This window comes from Ornithodoros turicata, chromosome 1 (assembly GCF_037126465.1).
Source record: "Ornithodoros turicata isolate Travis chromosome 1, ASM3712646v1, whole genome shotgun sequence".
Taxonomy (NCBI): domain Eukaryota; kingdom Metazoa; phylum Arthropoda; class Arachnida; order Ixodida; family Argasidae; genus Ornithodoros; species Ornithodoros turicata.
The window spans coordinates 96,491,745-96,517,954 of NC_088201.1; the positions used below are offsets into that span (position 1 = coordinate 96,491,745).

The 26,210-nt window shown below is 45.2% G+C and overlaps 1 protein-coding gene across 3 annotated transcripts in view; it reads right to left on the reverse strand.

Moving 5' to 3' along the window:
* Positions 1 to 26,210, reverse strand: part of LOC135378484 (proton-associated sugar transporter A-like) — a 160,965-nt gene that overhangs the window by 31,372 nt on the left and 103,383 nt on the right. For all 3 annotated transcript variants that reach the window (XM_064611537.1, XM_064611538.1, XM_064611536.1), the window contains exon 2: positions 13,845 to 14,007. In XM_064611537.1, coding sequence (XP_064467607.1) covers positions 13,845 to 13,976 — 132 coding nt within the window. In that variant the 5' untranslated portion in view covers positions 13,977 to 14,007. The remainder of the gene's footprint in view (positions 1 to 13,844; positions 14,008 to 26,210) is intronic.

Sequence of the window (26,210 nt, forward strand, 5' to 3'; positions counted from 1 at the left end):
GAAGTACCTTATGATACCCTCGCTGTCGTGGATAGTATAGCACCGGCGATTTTCACCTTCCACATGGTTTAAACTGGGTATATACGTTGGTGATGATGTACAAATATGGTAGTTTAGCCCTAGTTTATACCTTCGTTATACCTCCTCTACACGTTTTCTTCTAGCAGTGCAGATGGACTCACGAGAAGCGCTTAGTCGAGGCCCGATGCATTGCACGGATTCGTGTAAGCATCAAATCAGTCACAATTCCTGATAATAGCTAATTTACTAATAACGGTACTGGCTGATAACGGGTGAAATGATGTTGAGTTCGTCGAGTGCCGAACTGTTTGAAAGTTTCGACGAAACTACCCGTATCCATCGAAGATGCTAGCTCTAGGTGTATGGCCCTTGTGACAGCGCATGTGAATAGCACGATGTATGACTTGTGGTCGGTGTCTGAATGGTCGTGGTAATGTAGGGGAGCAGCAAAGTCGATGCCTGAGACTTCAATGGGGGGCTTCAATGGGGGCTTCAAACGGTCTGCCTCAAACGGACCTGTTAAGGGTTAAGCTCTTGGTCTGGACGAAGAGGTGTGAGGCGATGTTCATAATGAGCAGTCATGAGAAACGATTGTAGCGGACGACGACAACGACGACAACGATGGCCACGCGCGTGGAGCACCGGCTTCAGTTCCACCGGCGCGGCCATGGAGACAGGCCACCGTCACCGCCTCTCCGTGGCATACCATCATCGCCGGTCGGGGCTCATGTAGAGGAAGACCACCGTCCTCTACATTTGGTGACCCGGACAAAGAACATCACGTCCGGAGCAATTCGGCCCTTCACCATCCCAAATTTCTGACCACGCCATCGAGCAGCACTACCTCCGGCACACACGGCCCACCTTCACTCCTACCGCACTCTTCGCTCTCTCTCACCTACGCTTCTCTCTTCGCTCAAGTCTTCTCACGCTTCTCACTGCCGGCCGCGACACTCGAGCCTTGCGCTCACCTGCCGGTTGCGGCAGTCGCGGCAGCCGACGCCTCGGCGCACTTAAGCCCGTCTCGGCACCTCACTCTCGCCACCTGGGACTATCGAGCTTCGGCTCCCGTGCCGGTCGCGGCACCCCAGGACCACGACACCGAGCGCCTCACTCTCTCTGCGACGGATCGCTGTTCCCGTCCGCACCTACCACAAGGACGACTACCTACACACGGATGCTGTTCCCGTCTTCATCCCCTCTGAACCGCCGCCAACGTGTGCCGTGCCCCTGTTCCCGCTGTTCCCGCTGTTCCCTATTCTTGCGATGCGTCCGCAACGCATCTGACGGCCGGGGGACACCTGTAGCGGACGACGACAACGACGGCAACGATGGCCACGCGCGTGGAGCACCGGCTTCAGTTCCACCGGCGCGGCCATGGAGACAGGCCACCGTCACCGCCTCTCCGTGGCATACCATCATCGCCGGTCGGGGCTCATGTAGAGGAAGACCACCGTCCTCTACACGATGTTTTCCCGGAAGGATGATAGGACATTTCATATCGTGAGGTATCTCGCCGAATCGCAGATGGGACCGAAGACGAAGTAGGTCGTCTTCGTCTTGTTGAAATGCGTAGTTTCGAAGATATGGGTGGTGATCGGAAACAGATCCAAACTTTCGTTCCTGTACGACTCTATTCTTATAGCGCTCACCTCGTAGAAATTCCTCGGACGGAAGATTCTGGTTCCGTCGAGAAGATGGATATCTTGCGCATACGCAAGCGATAACCACTGACAATATCACTGGTGTCATAGACCATAGATGGGAAAGTCTTGACTGATGATGAACTGCTGATAAGTGCTCATAAGCAAAGACCAAGGTATATCTAAGCAGGTAGCGCAACTCCCATAGGCCCCTGTGTCTTCAGAATGACGCCATGGTAGAGACGGTCAGCGCCATCCATCCGTTGCGCGGACTACTACGATTGTAAATAAATGACAGAGAATGACGTCAGAGATGACGTCGGCACTATGAATAATAAGTAGTGCAAAATTGGCCATGGCACGTTTACATTCGCGCACTTTGTTTGCGTTGTATTCTTTTTTCCTCACCCAGGTAACAACACCGGACGAGAATACAGAAAAATAAATCATATCAGGTTTAATTAAACATATCAATTCGAGATACATACAGTTATCACAGTTTTAAACAACTCCAAACTGAAACGTGTCGTGATGACCACACAGAAATTATGAAGGTTCACTTAAGGTCCATTTCTCGCCTAGAGCTATACGTACACGTAGTGATTAGACATCAATTTATTCAATACGTGAATTTATTCAATGAGTGGCCATTATAGGTACATTGCAACAAAACATGGCATCGTTGGTGCACAGCTGATTCCTGCTAACACTCACGCTATCACGACCACTTGTCCCATGACGAAATCTTTTTCCTGGTGCCAGCAACAGGGGATGCATTGTATTTATCTGTTCACACTGTAATTCTTCGTCTGCAGCTCCGAGATGTGAACGTCGCTTCCTGTTTAACCCAAAAAGTGTACGAACTCAATGCACGGACACACGGCACGGATACAGAGACGCACGGATAAACACACCCACTGTGACACATGCGCAAAGGGAGCAGGACACGGAAATGTACTCGGGTGGTAGATTATTTCGTATATGTGCACGAGTGGGACAACAAAGTTTTTTTTCCACACTGAAATTATGAATAACTTGTTAGTACACACACAAGCCATACCCACGTTGTAAAGTTTTTCTGTTTACTATCGTACCTCTACTACCAACACCCAGGATCGCTCGCGCTTCTTGCTGGTAGCTTTGCCGATGGGTCTGATTTGGTATTTTCGCATGTTTTCGCTACCAGTTTAGATATACCTTGCAAATACTTCGCTGATACAGCTTCGTGCGAGCTGTCGCGCCCTGTACGCCTGGGCATGAGGGTTGACTGATAGCATCTTCGATGTACTGCACCGGTGCGCGCTGGTACGGTATCCCATCTTCGACAAACCGCACCGGACGTTTCCGATTATCGGGCTGCACTCGCTCGGTGCGCCACCGAGCTGCCCCGACGCGCCGAGGAAAGCGGCCGGCCGTGCGACGGAGTGCAATCCCAAGCAGCATTGCAACAGACGCCGTAGCACAGAGATTTATCCAGACCCCCTGCACCCCTTAACACCCCTCAAATGCTCAGTGACACCCCCTAACTTATTCACCTGTGTACCCCCTACAGGGGATGCCCTTGCGATTTCAGCTTTAGACACATGTCGGTAATGATATGTTAAGCTGTAATGACGTAGCGATAATAATAACCCCCCTCCCCCATTTTTTCCCAACAGCTCTCTATGCTTGGGATTCTGGATAAACCACTGCCGCAGCGCACGTACGTTATGGGATCCGTACGGCTGCTTGGTGTATAGGAGTTTCTTTCCAGCACATCGGACAGCAATGACGACGAACTCTTGCCGATAATTCATGAGAATAAGTGGCGAATATCAACTTTGAATTGATGAACATTGCAAAAAGGGCACTTACAATTCATTAGCTATTTCATCTGCGCTTGTATCAGCGTTAGCCAATCTTTTCCTCCGTCTACAATAATGTCGGCCGTGTTCATATTTGCTTGCTACCACGTGTTGTTACGTGGAAATGCAGCGCGCTAGCGCTACACGCTAATCGAAACTCATAACCAAAAGGTGGAACTTTTCCCAATTCCCCGCTTAACACCAGGTGCTTCTCGCTACGAGCACTGCCATGGTGCAGGTTGATCTTCGATATTGCATTCCGCACCCAGCTGGTTCCGGGGCAACCTCGATGCAGTTTTATCGAAGATGCTATGAGTGACAGCGATTGACAAGTCTTGGTGGATTGATAGCGTCACTAACTCATAAGAATATGACGATCGAGGTATCATCCTCTGATCTGGGCTCTGTGTTAAGACGTGCCGACCAATAAGCAAATATCACTGTACCTTATCTGTAGCTATTTTCAAATACTGGCACAATAACTTCATTTCGTGATTATGATTGGGAAGTTTCATCGCCAGGAGCGATACTCTACCCATTGGTGATGGTAATGTAGTGAAATAGAATAATGAACCGCCTGACAGTGAGGAACGAAGTACTAAGATGTCCAAAAAGTCAGATGTGTTTCGAAGGCAGCGCGTTGTGTGCTGGATTTGGCCATGGACAAAGCAATTTTGACAAAGTCAGGGGGCGAGAGTCCAGCTCATTAAGACCCTGTAAGTATCGTTCGGGAAGGCTGGTAGTGCGGGCAATGGGGAAGAATATGCTCTAGATCTTCCAGATCACTGCACTCATAATGGGAGAGTCAACTTGTCTCAAGTGGTAACGTCACTGCGGTGTAACAACCACAATGAGTCGCATCCGACGAATAAATGCAGCGTCTTGACGAAAGTTGTTTCGCGCTGTCCAGAAAGCGAGCGTCGAATCAACTCTTGTAAGCATAGATGGAGGAGAATGTCATTTGTCCATCGGCGGGAAACCAGTGGTGCAATTAGACGTTGAAGCATGGAACGACGATCTCCTCTCAGCAGTGCAATACTCGTCCGTCTCCTACATGAGAGTCAGCCTGTGCGTTCCTCACAACACTACAATGGGCTGGAACCCACCGGAGAACCAGCCTGTGTCCTGCTTCGTACACATACTGATAAACCATTAACAGATCTATCAATGGAGGAGCCTCGTATGCCTGCAGTCTCACTAGCTTCCTGTGCAGATACATAGAGTGCTGCAGCTGTTGATGACGTTTGATGCGAAACACGTCGTCCTTGCAGTACGCCTTCGGATGGTATTACAAATGCGGAGGCAGACTTGCCATTTCTGGAAGCGCCATCCGTGGATACTGCTGCGGAAGTCGAAAATTTTTCTTCTCCCAGACCCAAAGGGCAAAGGGTGTGCGTGAACATACTTCGAAGTGGAAGTCCTGGCGCGATGATGACGTGGTGCATGACAGCCTAGCTCCGTCATTCGCCAACTATTACGACAACAAGCGCGACCTGACTTATTATTTTCAGAGTGCACGCAGGAGAGGGCTTATGCCTCTCCATGGACTATGGTCCTGTTGCACTATAGTTTCGCCCGGCGACCGCAACGCCAACTGCCCTCCTCTAGTGCCGAGCGCGCTAACTAGATGGTCGTGTCCGGCGTGTTCCCTGTCTCACCGCTGTACTAGGAACGTCATCTCTTTGGTGGAAATCCTTCTGCCAGCATTTTTCAGAGCCGCAGTGTAAGCGACACATGCCTGTGTACGGAAAAACCTCAGGCTACACTACCACAAATGACGCCGCAGTATACGATCCGGAGGGCCCCCGTCGCGAAATGGGCTTATAGCCAGTCTCCCACAGCTCCCCATAGAGCCATAGTTAGAGATAATTCAGGCAACACTCGGCATGCGACTAATGAAATGAGTTATGATGCCTACCTGTCGGCAAATCAGGAACCTCTCCGTTTGGCTCGCCTTTCGGCAGGTCCTGGCTACAATCAACTTCCACTGGTTTTCGTGCCTGACGCCGTTATTCTGTATTCCCATCAACTAAAGCAAATTTTTGTCTAGATATATTTTTATTTGACACATAGTGTTGCCTAAAAACTCTGACAAACATATTCACCGTGCGTACAGAACCCACCGGGTTGCGTTTGTTGACACACTATAAGCAAACAAAGTTCGACATTGCAGAGCAGACACTCTAGTCCTAGAAGCGAGCGAGGCTCACATGTGCGCGTGCGATTTCAAAAATGAGATTCTTTTTCGTTGCTAGCAGCGCATCAATGGTTATAACGCAAGGGAAACTACTTGAACATAAGTAGAGGACTACTTGTGTTGCACAGAATCATGTGTTCGTTGCCACTGTATTTGAAAATGCGACGGTGCTCCAAAGTGTTCCTCAGGCTTCAGCTCACCACTGCATTCCACTTCTGAACATGATGGACTGTTTGTAGGACGGTATTTGTGTCAGGGATACAGCACAACACACGCAGAGCCACTTTAACACGCGAAAAAATTCGCGAACGCACTCTCTGAACACAATACAATGCTGTCAACCTACATCGCCGGGACGCTGCGACCCTGCACGCCGGTGCCCGCGAAAGAGTGTCATTTCGAAACTATCAAGTGGTTCTGGGTAGTGGTGGTGGTGCTGAAAGAGGGGGACATGTTCATTAAGAAAAAAGAAAGGAACGCTGAAAGAGCTCGTCGTTGTCGGCCTCGCAGAGCTGGTCACGAACTGGTCAGAGAACGTCACGACTAACGCTCTGGGGGAATGTGCGTCCTGGGCTGACTCCTAAGGGAACTGTGCTGCCAGCGCTGTATGACAGTGACTAAGGAAAACCCAGGAAAAACGTCCCGGACAGCACAGCCGGCACCGGGATTCCAACCCGCGTACGTCGCAGTCTCGACGTGACATGGCCAGCGCGCTAACCACTTATCCACGCGAGCTGGTCTAGTTTCGAGCTGGTTGAAACTATCAAACAATGGGGGGGGGGGGCGCAATGCTACTCGACCAATGGGTATCACTTATGATGCCTGACGCAAAAATACCACTTGATTCTGACGTCGAAACATTTTTTTCGAGCCCCGGAGACTGGGAGATCTGGAGCTCTGCTATTGCGTGCCAGGGGAACGCGGTGGATTCTGGACAAGTCATGGCCTTACGTCACTGCAAACGTCATCATACACATCATACAAAGTGGTGGCGCCCATGATGGGCAGCCGAATCGTCTGTAAACAACGTGACAGTCGTTTCTGCGCGTCGTTTTCTAACGTCTTTCGATCCATACCTCTACGTTTTCTCAGTATTATTGCAGTTAAACCGGTGCAGTTAAACGCCGTATTTCAGCGGACCGCATTGAACTTCATATTGAACAATCCATCTCATTGTCAGCATCTATTGTTGTTGTAGTTGTCATATTTCCCGTTGTCCGCCTCCGGCGGTGCTCGTGCACTCTTTAACGGTCAGCATTGCCGATATCCCAAATAGTCAGAACGGTTGTGATATTCTGAAAGCTCACATCTAGCTCTCCCCAAAATGCACCTTCATTCTCCCAGTTCGGTACAGTACCATGTCAAAAAAAATAGATAATTCATTTCGAAACACACATGGGCGCAGCCATTTTTATGACATGGATGCACCGGAACGGGCATTGTGACGTGTACGCGCCTTCGTACTTGTCAGTGGATTTCAGCTACGGCTTTTCGTGGCTTCACGTATCTGTGCTTGAAGATGGCGGAGAGCCGGGTTCCACTGGTTTCGCGATAAGTAAACAGTGCAGCAGCTGCGAACGCATTCGTGAACCAACCTCTGTGCGATGTTGTGACTGGAATTCGTCGTTTGTGTCTTGTGAGCACGTACAATTTGTATCAAGTCGCTTCTGCTTTAGGGCTCAATCTTGATGTGCACATAGCGATCGTTATAGCTATTTTTCAAAATTTGCGCGCTCATTCCGTCACGCGCATTGGCCGTCAACCGGGGAGCACGAGCGTTTAGCAAGCGTTACGGGATAGCGAAAAGTTCAAGATCTAGCCCGCCCCTTTAGAGCACTTGCCCATTGTAGAGGTTGACGTTTCAACAGCCGTTTTAGCAAGAAATACCGACAGCGTTTTATTCTTGCAGGAAAAAATCGTGCTATGTATTTGAGACACTGCATACTGCTATGGGACAAGTTTTACGTACAATTTATCAATGTGCAACACCGTCGACGATGGTATGGAACGACGAGCGACGTAGAAGAAATTATCAATCACATTTTAAGCTTTTTGTGGGATTCTGTGCATTTTCCAGAAGCTTTCTTTGAATCACACACTCCCATGTCACGCTGCGTTGTGTGGCACGCTACAAACTATTGCATTTCATGTATAACATCTGGATATTGTTTGTAATGAGCACTGTAGCACAAAAACATGCACACGAAAGCTCCGGAAGCCATGTGGTTGCACACTATGCAGACGCAAAAGAAGTACCAGAGCACATGTTGCCACTTAGAAATGGTGTTTTTAGAAATGTGGGGTCTGAAGAGTTAGGGCATAGCATAGATCCTAGAAATCAAATTAGTGGGTGCACCTTATCCTTCTGTAGAGTGCTGTTTCAATCCACAACTCAGCACATGGGGTGTAAAAGTGTTAGAGGCAATTATGTGACTTGTCGTTCTGGATGACATCACTGGCCAGCCTCGGAATTAATTCCGTACTCAGGAATTATTCCGCAAATCACTTTGTATTTAATATTATCATGTAGGACATGATAAGCAAGATGCAAGTTTCAACCCTGCCTGCAGCATTCTCGACTGCCTCTTACCTTTACAGTTAGAGACACGTTACCAAACCATTCGCAAAGGGCAGTCTGACAGGGGCCGTGTAACTTGAGTTTTGAATTTATAAAATTTATAAAAAATAAGTAAATAAGTAATATAAAATTTATATAAAATAAAAATAAAATTTATAAAAAAATCAATAAAAAGGCTTCATGGAAGCAATGCGTTAGCACACCCATTGCACATGAAGCAAATTATATATGCTTGGACATTTATTATCTATGTAATCTTCTGAATCATATGTGTGGCTGCATACGAAATTATTTTTTATGCTCTACCTTCCTAGTCCTACATGTGCACGCGAATAACAGTGAATATATGTGAAGTGGCAAAAAGCAATGCTAGACTCTACCATCATTGTGCCCCTTTAACTTTTCCACATTTATGTCTGGTGAACAGGGAATATATCACTAGAAAGGACGACATTTGTGCATTATTTGGCAAGCAAATAAATATCTTTATTTACATTTTCCATCAATCAACAATGTTGTAACCTGGTGCAAATATTAGTGCCAACAAGGAAGGTACTTACAAATTATTCCTATGTACTCAAATGCAGATATGACAATTATCTTTTTGTACCTCAGCACAGTACAGTTTCAAAATTAACAAACTGCACAGCATCAGCAATCTTCTCAAGATTCTCAAGAGTATCTCAAGAGGGGAATCACATAGAGCTCCAATAATAGGCTGGGCTATCAAAGCTCCAAAAGACAAGGTAGTTCAAGAAAGATCTGAATAATCGGTTGCCATTGTGATATGTACTACTATGTACAGTTCATCAATGGAACATGTTACCTCATTGCATTGCCTCCATGTGAGCACTAGAACAGGCAGCTTTCCAGGTCGCTCTTTTCGTGTTTTTCTATGGTCTTTATTTTTTTTTCTCTCTCTCTCTTTTTGCAATAGCAAACATGACCTAGGATTTTTTTCGAGGGGGGGGGGATCCCCTATGAACAAGTGCAAGGTGCATGCTGCGATAGGTCCATTGAACCCTATGTTCAAGTCTGGAATTGATGGGGTTCCGGACCCCTGGACCCCCCCCCCCCCCTAGATCCGCGCCTGAACATTACCATAGTGAAACACAAGCAGCCAAGGACAGGATGAGACATCTACAATGCGACTGCTAGCTCTCAACTGATATATTTATTAGGCAGAAAAATAGGCGATGTCAAGTTGCCGGTGATGAGTAGATCACAGAGTGATATTAAACGGTAGGAGCAACTTATTTATTTCCACATGTTAACAAGATTTTCGTGCACGAGACTGCACTTCTACAGGTTATTTATTAGCAGACTCTGGAATATACACATATATACTGCTAAGCAAATGACAATTTAACCAACAGAATAACAGACAAGAAAAAAGGGTGATATATTTATTTATTTATCGATCATACCCTACTGCTCCACATCAGTGGAAATATATCTACCCTCTCTCTTCGTTCTATTTCACAGGCAGTTCTAGTATCATTCAGAGCGCGCCCCTGCGTCCCCTTTGAGATAACGTATCTCGGACAGAAGCAAATCCAACAGCGGACTGCTTACCACATGCAACTGTCTTGGATTTCTCGAACCAGTTTTTGTTTAAACATTGCCTTGAGCTCTGTGTTCTGGAAATTTAGGCAGCATCCAGAGTCCCTGCAATGTGTTGCCATGTTTCTCGAGGGCATCAAAAGCCTGTCCTTGGCTGCCTGTGTTTCACTATGGCTCTCAGATACAAACTACCCCATTTCAACGCAGTAGGAAACACAGATTTGTAAATAGCATATCTGTTGATTGCATTGTACATACCCCCCATATAAAGGATCATAGGGATACTACACCTTGTGCGATAATGTCAGGAACACAAAAAAGCTAGATTTGAAACTACTCTTACGTCGTAGTAGTAGTATTTGTGTGAAGCTACTCAATTCCTGTCCTGCAAATAATTTAAACCATGTGTTTCATGTGCCAGTGTGATGATCCCCTGAAAAGCAATTCTCACTTGGCTGGAACTACCGGTTCTGAAGGCTACCCCTGCATGTGTAGCCGTCAGGGAGGAAAACCAAGGTCTGCGGTGGAAAAGACAAACACGCACGAGCTATGTTCTCACTGTGTATCAGCTTCTCTCTCTACTAAGAAGAACATGTTCCAAATTAATATAACATGGCTTGACACGATACGCCGGCGAAAGCTAAGAAATAAAATAAGTGGTTATATGTACAATGCATGAACACTTGCCATAACATGAGTTTCCTTCCTGCATTCATGCGCTACCGTTCATTCCACTCAAAATGTACGTACGTATGTATGCGTACGGAATTTTTTGATAGCATTACACGTTTGATAGCATTACTCGTTTGACAGAACTTGGACAAGATTACATAGCACACGATAAAAGTAGAGTGATGTGCAGCTTTTCATTCACGCTTAATGGCCGCAGCAGTAATGCATGAATGCCACTGCTAAGTTGCGTTGAGAAACACCACCTTCTGTTTGCCATGTCTAAATGAAACGTACCTGACCTGATCCAAAGTAACCATTCTGAGTCTGGAACACACAAAGAAAAAAACGCAACACACGCCACAAAATTCACAGATAGGCAAATGAGCTGTGGCGATCTCCACTTGACAAAGTCAACAAGTAATTCACCAAAAGCCAAGAGTGCCTGAAATGTAACATCTCTGACTGGTAGCAGGATGGTCCACGTTCAATTCCTGGTGCTAGCACTGACTGGCCTTTTCATGATTTATTTGTTGAAGTTTCCATGTGCTTGAGAACATGAACCATTCCTCAACCACTGTATCCTCATTAGGTGATGAGGGTTTGTCATCCCGAAGGGACTGCCATTCTTGCATGTGTCCTTACGGTTGCTCACCACACACTGCAGAAAAAAAAGGATTTAATGACAAGAAATGGATAGTCATGTTTACTTTGTAATGATTGTGCACAACAGAAAGAACACTTTCGCACAGAAGGTTGTACTTCTTTAGGTCTAACATCAAGTTGCGAAATTCCAGAGTACATATGACATGTTGTAAGGTAGAGAACAAGTAGAGCGAGGGTTGGTACAAATATACAAAAACAAACATAGTATAATAAAATAAAAGAGGGTACGACGCCATCAGTCTGAAACAGACAAGGGATGAGTTGTGTAGCATAATACATGAATGACCACGGCGGCCAGATAAGTGACACATAAAGCATTCACGGGCGACACGATCAGGGATAGAGTGCTACAGTGTCTTGTCAACTCATCCATTGCCGGCTTGAAACTGATGGAGTTGTACCCCCTTTTTGTTTTATTATATATGGTTGTACATTTATTTTTATGTCTGTACCAACCCTCGCTCTCGACCTTACAAGATGTTTTATATGTTCTGGGATTTTGTAACTTCATGTTAGACATTAACAAGAGCAGCCTTGTGCACGAAAGTCTCGTCTCATTAAAATTTAGATGCTCTCAACATTCTTCTTTCTGTTGTGAATCTCTATCGCAGCATACCTGCACATTGCTGTTCTACGTACTGTGACTTTGCAGTAAGATTATGAACTCTGGATAAAGAGACAACACAGCACTGCTCAGGTATTTTTGCCTATCGAACAGCATGTATGCAGTATGCACACAGTATCTGTGCACTGGACCCACTAAAAATGTAATGTATGTGGCATTGCCCACAGTAATGCACCAACACAAATATTGTAGAATTTTATTATTTAGTATTTTAGCTTACATGTCAATCCAGTACCACATCCAGTGTGAAACTGGGACAAATAAATAGTTCTAATTTTTCTTAGCTCTCAGAACACAGACAGTGAACTAATAAGAGTAGACAATGTTGACGTGAATTCTGGACTATTCTTCAATCAAAGATTTCACAGATAGTAAAGGCACATTCCTCAATGGACGTTGATGACAGTGAAAATTCTAAAACGTTATCAGAGACGACATCAGCGTCTGCGTGTCAGAAAGAATTGTATGTCCAACAGTAATCCAGCTAACAGTAACAAAAATGTGCAAAAGACAAATTAACTGAACTAATGTAACGCACCTTCTATATCAGACAATACTCAAATTATAACATCACATTGTCATACCTGTTGGTGGCAGGTAGACTGATACTAACGTGTCAGCAATTTCTTCATGCACCAGATGCAAGCCAGATCCTGCTTCATTTCCGCCTTCAGCATGCACCTGTGGTAATTCAGAAGTTAGATTATCAATGCTATTGTGTTGTTAATCGTGGTTATATCAGAGTAAGCGCAGTAGGACAGCTGCACAATCGATTCATGAAGCTTGCTATTTTGATATATGAACCTCGACTTACCTTTCTCCTCTCGTTTTTTGTCTTGACCCTCTGTGGCACGTTCAAAATTTGTGTGTCGGGCACCTCATATTTTCATCAGACGATTTCGTGCCGAGATTCCACATTGCATCTGAAGTCGCGCGTAACCTATGATAACATTCGTGGACGAAATCCTTGGCGTGGAACTTAGCAGGCACCGCTGTCGCTCTCAGCCAAGAGCTTCCGCACTGCTTTGTCTTTTGGCAGCTTATAATAGGTAACATTTGAATGCTCCGATGAATTGTCCAAACAGCGTAGCAGCGTCGCATTTTCAAAAACTTCGCCGTGGCATATCACGTATCATATCGCTCCAGCCCATAAAAGGCAATGTCAGAACAAGGAAGTGCACTTTCCAAACGACGCTGTGCCAAAAAAAAAATATTCACATGCTTTGTTTCAGGCTTAGCAATAGCATAACAGATGTTCGCTTATGTACGATGCACAGTGGATGACACGAAAGAAGCCAAGCGGCCAAGCCAAGAGTTCATGCCAAGCCAAAGACAGTTAAACCGAGAGCAATGACGTCGGTGCGCCAGTGCGCAGGGATTGCCGACGGTCTGACGGGCGGGCGTGGGAACTAAAAAAAAGTTTTCTAAAAAACTACGAGTAGTTGGGCAAAGATATTTCGCACACATATTCAGTGTTCGCTAATGAACAGACAGCGCGAGTATCGCTCGGTTCTGCGCACTTCAAAATCAATATATCTGACTTTTAAAACCTTCTATGACGTCTCACTAGGCTCCTCACACCAGAACATAAAAACCGCTGCCTCATTCTGTGTTTGATGTGTGTGAGAGACAACACGTGAGAGAGAATGTGTGCGTATTCTGTTGGTTGGCTGAGAACCTTTGGCAAGTTATCAGCAAGCGGTGCGAAAGAGGCGTAATCGTCAGCGAACTTGATCTCCAATCAAGAGGCAGAGTTTCGATTGCTGCCGTTTTCTGGCTTTCGACGACAGCCATATTACGATATTTCAGGTAAGTATTGTTTCAAAAAACTAATTCGCTTCCGCAAGCACACACGCTTGTAATTGAGGCCCCACTGAGACACATCTGTAATGCAGGCAAACCACCAGCACGCTCACACAATACCAGTACTTCCCCCACATCCAGACTGCTACGATTAGGGCCCTGCTGGTAAAAAGTTCCTTCAAGACGCAATGAACTGGAAAACCCCTTGTCTACGAAGCATATACGCGGAACTGACCTGTTGGGTGAATCCAGCTTTGAGTAGCATTGGCGGTAAATAGGCGAATCCTGCGCACTCGCATAAGTGGGCCCCGAACGCCACGAGCGTGATGGCCACCGTCCGTACCATAACGGGGGTGCCATCTGCCATCCAGATTCTGCTCCGATGTTCAGCAGCACTCCTGGTGGTAGAATGTTTGAAAGTTATCAGAAAAACAGCACCGATTCAAATATATCAGAATTTGCACAACTCTACTGCTTTCTCACTGCAGCTCTGAAATAGCCGCAAAACGCGTTGGTGTCACCACGGGCTAACAGGATCACTTCGTGAACACCGTAGCATTACGGCGAGTTCTTTCTCGATGTGGCACACCACGTATCGAAATTTTTCAGCAAATAATTTCGTCATCACAATTTACAAACCAGTCATCTCTATCATACCGTGTGCGCAGCTAACCTAGAACCACCGTGTGCGCAGCTAACCACAATTGACTGTGCTTGATTTTTATTGTAGTCAAACATATGGGTCGGCGATACGTATGTGCTATGCGCGGCATGGTTGTCTGTAGCCTCCAGCTCGTGAAGGAGCGATCTCTATATACGGTGTTGCGCACGGAGCAACACCACTGTCATCTCAAAGGGGAAGCCCCGCGTACTCGGGCGCTTCAACATCAACGATCGTCGTCTGCTACACCTGATACTACCAAGTATCAGACCATTATCATTCCAATAGGTGACTATGTGTGGCGCAGGGACCTGCCCGGCCTCCCCTCGGAGACGACATTGGCATAGCTCCATCGTGCTCGACAATACCGATAGCGGGATCGCCCCGCCACGAGCTCGAGATTACAGACAACCGTGTCACGACAGTACACCAAAACGTGCCTCGTGTTGCTTTGTTGCTCTACATGAGCCCTAATCACGCAGAAAGATCACTCTTAGGAAAGCCCAACTTGTGCCGCACGTGATTTGCTCGACGGACAGTGTTGGTAGTTTCGGCACTTCTGACCAGAAGCTCTCGCAAAGTAAGGCCGATCCAGAACGCGAGGTCACAGGAGAAATATCTGCGTGGGTGGAGTGTCCTTCCTCCTCTGCGTTTGCTGTGTGAGTTAATGTTTGCTTACTCGCTTTTCGTGTGACGTTTGCGAATATGCGGGGGTGTTTCAATTAATAATTTTCGAAGTTTATTTAAAATACCGAACTCTATCTCATACCAAATGTTGGTCTAGTGCAGATCTTCTACCCTTGGTGTGTTTTGCGACTTCCGCCTGGCACGTGTAAACGCATGACAACTGGTTAAAAATTGAAGTCCCACTCCAGCTTTGCACCGGGGAGGAGCAACAGCCAGCCATCTGTTTTCTTATGAGCCGCATATTGCTGCACCAAGTGCATGAATTCACGCGTGAGTTCGCAGGAAGCGACACAAATCAGTTGGACTTCCCACGGCCTGGTAGCCTGCGCAGTGCTATAGCGATCGAAGTATCGAACCCTTTTGGTTGCGGGGGTTGATAATTAGGGTATAATATTTCCACACTGAATACCAAAGGGACAAACAGTGAACGACCGAGCACATTGTGATATCCTGGCGGCATGTTTCAATTCCCCCACCAGAACACACACGTCGCGAACTGCTCGTAAAGAGTGTACTGCTTCAACATGGCGACATCCGTTTGTTGCACACGTCACGTATTACTACTCGCGCAGTCGGTACTAGACAGCTGGCAGGTTGGTACATATTCCAAAACGACCATCATCTGTGTTGTTTGAGTGTGACTACGTCGCTTTATTTAGGAACAATCGGTGTGGCCAGTTCCAGGGCGACCTTACGTCATATAGTTGTTTTGTTTTTAGAAGACTGGCCTAATGGACTCAATATGACCTCGACAGCACCCTCAGGCATTCCCACCATCACGATCGCCACTCCGATCATCACCCTCATCTCTCATCATCGTCATCACTCATATTACACCACCTAGCTGTGGGGTAGCGTTCCACACCTACAGTGGGGAACCTCCCCACTTCATCGTCAAAATATAATTGTTGTTGTAGTTGCTTTTTTAGTTGAGTGTCATCTACAGGGTGTCGAACCGAGAAAAATACGTGTTCGTTTCGGGTTCAGAAGTTTCGTTTTAGTCCGGTTGAGCTCCGGAGCGCAAAGAATAACGGTTCTAACGCGTTCATACGGGTTCAGAACGGTTTAGTTAGTGTGTAGTGAGGGAAGCATCCGCACTCTCCGAAAATAAGCTAAAGTGCAGGGAACATGACGCGAGATCTTCTACAAAAGCACCAGTATATCATATGTGTCGAATGGTGGGCCTGCGAAGGACATGAAAACGAAAGAAGAGGAAATCGGAAAACATTAGTCACCGCCATCACGTTATCTGTAAACGGTGGCACTGTCGCGCGTGGCAGCGTCTGTTGTATAAACAGAGTCACAAATAAGGTCATGATTTTGTCCCAAGCAGCAAAATGTACTGAAAGTCGAGTGCAAAAGGGGTGGCCGGGTATGTGGAAGTCCTTGAACAGACTCGTGACACTAAAGAACATTGATAAGACACATACCGTCCACCCCTATTGCACTCGACTTTCAGTACATTGTGCTGCTTAGGGTGGTGATCGTGAATCCTTCCTTCCTGACGCATATCTGTAACCGATAAACAAAGAATGACCGCAGCAGCGATGACGGCTTTGCACGGTCTTTACAGGGGCGTATTTTAATAACCGAGGAATTCACATAATGCCTTTCGTGTTTGTTCCGTCAACGCGCTTCTTTCCAGGATACCCACGCCCGCTGGCCCGTTTGGCCGACCTTTCCCCCGTTTTTCTTCCTTTCGTCTGATATATATATATATATCTCCCCCCCCCCCCACGCCCGCGTTTGTTCGTTACCCCGGCGTCTACACACCTACACGATGTCTCACATGGATGGTCATCGGTAGTGCCCCTAGCGGTACCTGCACAAAACTCACCTGATACAGCCATGTTGCCCTATTATAATGCATGGAAGCCGACGTTTTCGCGGTCTGTTTATTTTTTCGCTGAGTATGGCTTTCAGGATTTTTTGTAGCTCTCGCACGCATACATACGCCATCGTGCGTCACCGGAAGTTCCCTGGGTAAGTAAACATCGAGTTACGTGTGCAAATGTTGGTTAGGTTTGTCTGCACGAACCCTGTATATGGTTATTCGTGACATTGTAAACGTATAGGGTAGTCAGCTAAATAAGTGAATCATGGTGTTTATGGTCAATATTTAGCGATTCGCTTAATTCTTGCTTCATGTCACACTCCGGAAGCCCGCTTTAGAGAACAATGGAAGGAGACAACGAGTAACTGCTCTTAGTACTTCGTGCACGCCCCTAACAGTGTGATTTGCTACATCATTTTTGTTGTTATTGCTAAACATCACGGTTACCATTGTTAATGCTGAATTGTCTACGTGAGGAAACCACTAAAGAGGAAGCGAAAGATTGCGAAGAAGTTCAACACTTGAGGGTTACTAAGCTCCAGGTCTTTAGCAGAATTTCAAGAAAGTGTGAATTCGCACTGGCGACATCCCTCGCTAAGTGGAGCTGTGTACTATGATATCCGTAAAGCGGTGCCGACTCACCGTGTTGTTGTCATGAGCGCGACGCGCGCGTGCTCAGGTAGAGATGAGGGCATTCGCGTCCCAAGGTGAAACAGAAGAGCCCTGAATCGTTTCTGGAACTGGCTCGGAACACTATTTTTTTAGTTCCGGTTCAGGTTCAGTTCCCTGCCGGTAAAAATATAGCGGTTCAGTTCGGGTTCGTGAAAAAGTTCCGGTTCAGCTCCGGTTTTTTTTTATTTATTTATTATTTTTATTTTAACATACTGCGAGCATAGAAGCCCTAGCAGGAGGGGCTCTTTCAACAAATATGTGTGATCTACAAGAGCGCACAACTACTATAGAGAACACGGAAACAAAACCGTAACAACACATAACATCAAGAAATAATTCTTTCCAGCTCTTTGACAAAGTTTGGAGACTGGAAAGCATCGGGTGGGAGAGAATTCCAGTCCTCAACAGTTCTGGGGAAGAAACTCCATTTAAAGCAATTCGTTTTAGCAAATATTGGGGACAGTAAACGATCGCTCTGTCTATGTCGGGTCCGCCTTGCCGTCAGCGGTTTTATACAGTCTGGTAATTTCAATTTGAATTTTCCAGACAAACAATTATGTAGGAACGTTAATCGTGCTATTTTTCTTCGTGCTTGTAGGGAGGGGATGTTATTCTGTTTCATTAAGAGAGTTGGTGAGTCAGTTCTTCGATATTTGCCAAAAATATACCTCACTGCCTTCCTTTGAACTTGCTCGAGACGGTTAATATCTTTCTTGGTTCCGGGGTCCCAAACAATTGCCGCGTACTCTAACTTAGACCTGACACAAGTATTGTAAACTAAAATTTTGGTACTCGCTGGTGCGTTTTTAAGCTTCCTTCTCATAGTCCATAATTTCCTTAACGCTGAAGAACAAATATCTGCTATGTGAGATGACCAACTAAGATCACTAGTAAATGTAACCCCCAAATATTTATATTTTACAACGCATGATACTGTACAGTTATTTAAAAAATATGAAAATATACTGGGTGACCTCTTCCTTGTTACCCGTAAGACAACCGTCTTGTTGTTATTAATTACCATTCCCCAATCTCGGCACCAGAGAGAAATTGCTTCAATAGTGTTCTGTAATAAAATATGATCGGCCGTGGTCGTAATTTCTTTGTATATTATGCAATCATCTGCAAATAATTTTACAGAAACACCTTCCGGAATTATACTAACTAGATCGTTTATGTAAATTAAAAATAATATGGGCCCCAGTACACTACCCTGCGGGACACCAGATGTCACATCACAAACATCTGAACGACCGTTTTTGACTTCCACAAACTGCCGTCGGTCATTCAAGTAGGCGGCAATCCAGCGAACAATACAGTATGGGAGCCCTATACTTTCCAGCTTACACAATAATTTTATATGAGGGACTTTGTCAAAGGCTTTACAAAGGTCAAAAAATAAAACATCAGTTTGTCCGGTACTGTCCAGAACATTAAATAAGTCATGTGCAACAGACACCAATTGGGTTACAGTAGACAGAGATCCCCTGAAACCGTGTTGGTGAACAGTAATGAACCCCTTATCATTTAAAATATTTCGCACATGGCTTGATATTGCATGCTCTAACATTTTACAACAAGTATTAGTAATGGACACCGGGCGATAATTGCTGACTAACAATGCATCCCCTTTCTTATAAATTGGGACAACACGACCTACACGCCAATCCTCTGGGATCTCACCCGTCCTAATTGACGTATTAAAAAGTTCCGTCAGAAAATCAACAATTTGCACAGAATACCTTTTTAAAAATTCATTCGGGATACCATCTGGTCCCGTGGATTTTTTTGTATTGATATTAAGCAGCATGTTCAATACACCTTCCCTAGACACTGAGAATTCCATTCGAGGATCTGCTACCGATATTTGGAAGTAACCCTCACGATCGGCGAAAACACTATGAAAATAATCGTTAAAATTTTCAGCAATGGAACGTGGGTCAGTAACCATCTCGTTATCAACTTTTATTTTTTGAACATCTTGTTTCGTTCGATTCAAATAACGCCAAAACTTTTGCGGGTCTTTCTTTACAAACTCCTGCAGTCTATGACCAAAGAAGTTCTCTCTCGCTTTTTTTATCTTTGTATTTAAACTATATTTGAGCATACCGAACTCCGGCAATGACGTTTTACGCTGTTTTCTTAATTTTTAAATTTTTCGCTTAATGTGGATAATTTCTCGACTCATCCAAGGGTACGGTTTATTCTTGTGCACCTTTCTAGCCGGCACAAAATCATCAATACAACACTTTACAGTGTCACAAAAGTGCCTCCAAGAGGCCTCTACACTGGTGTGTACCAAATCAAGTCGCTCGTTTAGAAAGTCTATTATAGCAACATCATTCGCTTTCGTAAAGTCCTTCACCACAGTTACTCCTTGGGAACATAAATCCACACGTTCTCTAAGAATAGGGGTATAAACTATCAACTGATGGTCAGAAATACCACGCTCCACAGCCACGGGTCCAGAAGTGAATTTTTCGCTCACCAACAAAAGATCCAGAATGGAATTCCCACGAGTATTACAATTAACTAACTGTGTCAGGTTTAGGGACAGCATCATATCCAAGAGGACATCGCTAGACGAGGATATTCCATAACTTAAATTACTCCAGTCAATAGAAGGTAAATTAAAATCTCCCGTAATTATTATATTTTTACCGGACAACGGCAACATGTAATCGTACAATCTACACATAAAAGCATCGTTCACATCAGGAGCACGATAAATGGCACCAAGGTAAAACGAAACTCCCCAGACAGATACTTTCAGGAACAAACTTTCATGGGAGGTAATCTGATCCACAATAACAGAATCAACTATATGTTTTGTTATAACGGCTACTCCTCCACCACGGGATCTCCTATCACGTCTATACATCCGATAACCCGGGGGTACAATTTCGTCATCACCGACACCCTCATGCAGCCACGTTTCCGTGATAACACAAATATGTGGGTCATATGACAACAAAAGATACTCAAGTTCATTTATTTTATTAACAATGCTTCTTGCGTTCAGTGATAATAACCGGAGCTGGTGAGTCTTTAATCGCTAGCACTGCATAAGCGACGAATCACCTCTAGTGATCAGTCGCCTACAACCCGCCGCCTCGTCCCACATGTACATATCATTATCAATACGCAGTCTATCACGCACCAGGGAGACCCTCTTACCATTATCTTTATCAGCCTTGGCAGTGTTCCACAAGAGCTTGCGTTTACGTAGCGTGTCAGTGCAATAATCGTTTTGAACATAGATACGTGATCCTTTCAATTTCTTGGCATTCCTTAAAATAGCTTCTTTTTCCCTATAATCTTGAAAAAAAATTATTACTGGTCTAGATAGAGAGGGTTTCCCAAGTCTGTGAATGCGTGCAACAGAAGTACATGTCACACCAAGCTTATCGTCGAAGACTTCTTTAACAACTTTTGTACGCAAGTCTTCTTCTGTTTCGTTTTCGCTACCTTCAATACCAAAAACTATCAAATTCGACCTCCTGCTTCGATTCTCCAAATCAACCAGTTTGTCCTGCTGTAATTTGACCGCGTCATCAATTCTGGTTACAGTGGAAGACAACTTGTCTAGCGACTTAGATTTAAGCTGATTAAGATAACTTAAGTTTTCGTATCGTTCCGGTTCCAGTTCGACACCCTGGCCAACCAAATCCGCCACATTCACATGACATTGCGTCTTTGGACTGCCACATATGTTCGGCGTTCTCAAGGATGATGTTGGAGGCCGGAAGTTCGGTCCTGGAGATGGCAAGCAAGCGGCACATGAAATGGTTACGCATCCGACATGAAAACTTCTCTGCTGGAATGCATGCGCTTCCCAAATGATCGCGCACATACATTGAAAGGCTGGGGGACTCCGTACAGAAACGGCACATTTTTTCCACAATACCCATTTTCATTCTTCGTCAATGAACTTTTTAAGGTTACTCATTTGAGCCACCCTCGTTTGCGGCATAGGTGTTACGCACCCAACTGTAATGCTGGCCACGCATCATGCATCGCCTGTGTTCATGGTGCCATATCGGGTCTTGTTCGAATAGAGTTCTGCACCATTGGATATGTGGCGACAAAAGTTCCCGTGATCCACCCGCCTTTCCAGTCTGAGGACTATATTGACGGCGAACGTTTCGACACGAACTTTATTTCCGATAGGACTAAAAGGGGCAACTGCTTTTTGATGAGCAGAATAGCAAGCATTTGTTTAATAAAACCGCTGTGCTTAACAGTGGCTGCTATTCGTTACATCATACACGCGTTGCACTGCACACCAAATTACCCAGGAAAAAAAGAGCAATTATTTTTCTGCGTATAATATTTGGCGAGTCATAAACCTTAGAGCACAGGTTCGCGTCAAGTTCTAATGTCGAGGAGCAACAGTTTTCGACATTCCAATTTGTAGTCGTAAGCAGGGATTGGAACTGGAACTGAACCCGAACCCAAAACCGCTAAAAAACGTTTTTCTTTCTTCTTTTTTTTCTAAAACTCTAACGAAGTGGAACTGTACCAAAATAAATCTGAAGGTTAACGGTTCAGGTCCAATATTTGCTTCAGCAAGCCAGCCCCCAGGGTTTTCATTGCAAACCAACACGTACACTTTCAGAGATAAATCGCTTAAAATACCACATACAGCATTTTTAACGCCTATTTAGATGTACAACGCTAAAAACGCGACCGATTTTAGCCGTCAGGCTTACCCTTGCGTTTATTAAGAATAAAATAAGGTGGGATAAGCGTTAGGACTTTCGGTTTAGGTGTGATATCATTTATCGTAGCCGTCATTTCCAGATGGAAGCGTCCTTACACTTAAATTATTGCACCTAAAATTTTCTGTTGACGGTTAAACACTCACAAAAAGCCTGAAGGCGTCTTCACTGCATAATCTCCTTACCGTCTCCCTTCAACTTTCCTCTCTTTTTCTCCCCTAAAGAGAGTTTTTAATTTGAGCTTCAACGCCTCCATCATGGCGTTGACGCCGAACTGTGATCCTGCGAACTGCTTGGCTGGTGTTTCATAGGACAAGTGTAGGTATTTCCAGGGCGAGTTGTACACGTAGAACTTTGTGAAACTTTCAAGGAACTCATTGGGAACGAATATTCTGCAGTCAGCCACGAAGATGCAGGTAAACAGCAGCAGGGCTTTCGTTTGGACGTCTTCGTTTGGGCGTTTTTGCTTTAGATTTGTTTTGCCTGTCGCTTGGACGAAATCGACTCACGGTGTGCTTTACGTGGTCTTTCAGGCCTCCCGCTTGCAACATCCCATGCAGAAGGCGGAAGTGTCAGAGGCTTCGCTGTTTCTGGCGAGTCAGTGTGGAATCATTTGCAGTGCGCTGTATATAGGTATGAATGCAACGAGTGGGTGAATGTCAAATATTTATGTGCATATTTGTGATGGGCAGTGTTGTTATTTCCATCACTTAACTCAAATTCTGTATTACTTTTACTAGCTTTCTCTGCCTGCGGAACTTCAGCTTGCTAAACATAGAAAAACATGTCCGGAATATTCGTTGCCATTTCACAGGGCGAAAAGGGACCGTTATCTCCGCTAGATTTGTTTCGATTTCCTTCCGGATATGAGCTGATACAACCTGTGAGCAACCTGTGAGTTATTTCCTAATGTAGAAGTGCTGTTTAGAAGTAAGCTAACTAGAAAGTGGTATTTTGCTTTGCTGTGTTTCACATGTTCTCTACGCCTGATCTTTGGCACATTTTAGATTACATACTGTACGTCTGAAGTCAGAGGTCAGACTTCTTTGATACAATCATAGCCCTCTTTGTATTACTATGATGCAACAATGACGCTGCCCGAGATGAAGATTACGAATCATCCATTAATTGCGCAAGCGGTATATGTAGAGGCAAAATAGATACGAAACAGGTCAATTAAGAATCAACAACTGAACTATATGCGGAATGGGAGGGGTGTGAAGCTAAAGTTCGTTTATTACGTTTGGCAGTTGGCACATTACGCTTCAGCGGTGTATACACAGATGGTGTGGTTGGTTGGTTGGTAAAAAAAAAGAAAAATATGGAGATGTTGGCCAACCAGATGGTGTGCTCTGCATTGTTTTTCATAGGTGTTCTGAAGCGATGCGTGTCTGCATATCAGAGCACTGGAGAGAACATCCGACACACATGCAGGTGTTTCACCACTATGATTCTCGACTAGTGTGCGTCAAGTGAGGCACGGCAAAGCGCAGAAACATCACCTGAACAGCTCCATACCGGTGGCGGACGTCGGGGCAGTCGCATGTGGTAGCGAACCTGTTAGAACGCAAGCACATGCGGCAATACATGTCCAAGATCACCATCCATGAAACTGTGAGGTGACGTTTTTACGCTTACTGCCTGCTTCCACTGACGCTTGCTAAGCGGGATACGGGATACGGTGAGAGGAAAACTGCGGGGATTGCTTCACACTTGCCGTATGTGTAAAGTATTAGCCCTTAAAATAGGTGTCAAGAAACGGTCCACATTTTTACATTTATTATGAGTGATGGAGTATGCGTAAATCTTTTACACCTAAATAAGCATCATGGTAACTTCCGTTAATATTTTACGCATAAAATAAAGGGTCAAAAATTGAAAAAAAATTTGACACTTAGTAGCCGATTTATTTCTGAGAGTGTAGTGGAGCTTCAATAGTCTCACTACGCTTTGAAAACCTTAATTCGAGACAAAACAAGTACTTTCGCAATGCCACGAGCCGAAACGCACATCAGCGAGGGCAACGCATACAGCGTACCATATCTCCTGGGTTCGAGGGCCCGCTCGAAGCGGCAGGTTAGACATCGCAGATTAGCAAATTTGGTTTTATGAGACACCTTGAGAGAAAACTTTTAGCCTAAGGAGTAGTCGTGATTGCTCACCAAATGTTCCGAGTGCTTCGAGCAATCGTAAAATTTGCTTCTGAGAATCTGATCTCACTTCCAAGCAAGAATACAACCACGGTCCATGGACCAAAGGACCGTGATACAACGTACCATTCCGCTCAGCTATTACGGCCTGCCTTTTCACTTTTGTCCCGTAACTTACATGCTCGAAGCTGTCAACATCGCACTGATCGCTTTGCCGCCGCACTATACTTGTCAGCCAAATTTCTTCTTGCATAGTGTCACAAATCACACTTCTGTGCGAGAAAGTTCTATTTTGTATTTACCTAACCCTACCTAAATCACGTTTGAATTACAATATAAGTCAATTAAAACTTTCTGTTTCAGTGAACCGGCTTCAACATCTTCAAACCGGTTCGAGCCTTTAATATTTGTGCTCTAAATCGAACCTGAACTGAACCGATATGTATGAACCCGATCCCGAACCGAACCCCCCAAAATAACGGTTGCGATCCCTGGTCGTATGTACACGGCCTCATTCGCGCTGCCTAACCGGCAGTGATGTCAGGGCCAGATCAGTTTCGGTTCTCACAGTGTCGGTTTTATAACGCGTCCACTACCCATGTTGCTAAACAAATTACAGGTTGATATCGATATCAAGAACCGCCTTTTACGTTTATCTGGGGCAACTTTGAAGGGAGTGTCGCAATTCTTCGTTGCCAAAAGGAAGAAAGCGCCCGACGGCTCTCCCCTGGACTCCAGTCATTAATTGACAGCGACGTTCCGCATGCGGGTATTACGAGTGTATGTTAAGGCACACCTTATACAAGTTCCAAAGACAAGCCGGTCATAATAATCGCCACCTACCGATGCATATAGCCTTGCGAGTTGAAAATGCGAATATGAAACATATCCGGAGGCCACGTGCTGTGGAGCGATGAAGCCGACTGCAGCTGGCAGTTGTCAGCTGGCAAAGTAAACCGCTCCCGGCGGCCCCAATAGCGCGCCCACGGGTTGCCTACCAGGCGAGCAAAGAGCTCATGGCTCCCATTTCGGATGAATTCCAGGGCAAAAATGTGCGATGGATATCTCAAAGTACATACTAGTGCGAGGGCTTAAAATATATAGACAATGTATTATACGTACACAAATATGTATGACAGTGTCGTATAACTGACAGAAGTGGCTCACGTTAACAATGACTGCTTTGCATGAAGACCCATAATATTGTAATTAAAATTTGATTAACTAATTTTAGATGATTAGTCATTTGGTATTCCATACTATCCTGCAAACAATGCCCGCCTTGCCCTATAACTCACATGCAAGAACGGCGTCTTTTATTCTTTCATAGTGTTTACAATGAAAATCATACGGGCGAAAATAAGTGCAAATAACGAACCATTCAGGGACAGGGACTGATGCACAGCACTCCGAGTGTCGTGTGTCTTTTCCCTGCGTCTTTATGTTTGTTTGTTTACGCTCATTTTAGCCCATGGTGCCTTACCAGCATGCCGAAAAGTTACACTTAGCATATGCCCAGTCAACACAATATTGTGAATTCAGCGTAGAAGACGCGTTGAAAATCAACCAAATGAACGCATAATCAATTATCAGCGCTGCAGTCACTATATAAGTTTCGCTTACAGTATCGACACGCTTTTCCCCCGTTCGCCTCGCCGCCGACGGTGGCCATTGGCTTTGAGGAGTCACGTGGTGCGCAGCATGCCGTGCGGAGAGCCGTGGGCGTCGTCATCTTGGGGCTTTCGTTACGTGGACGTGACTCTTCCGGAGATGTGTTTTGCGCCCAGAAAGCTGAAAAAGTTGCGATATGCCGTGCTGCACAGCGCTATATTGTAAAAGCAGCACCGCCAAGGGATTATAAGGTGTACAGATTTCA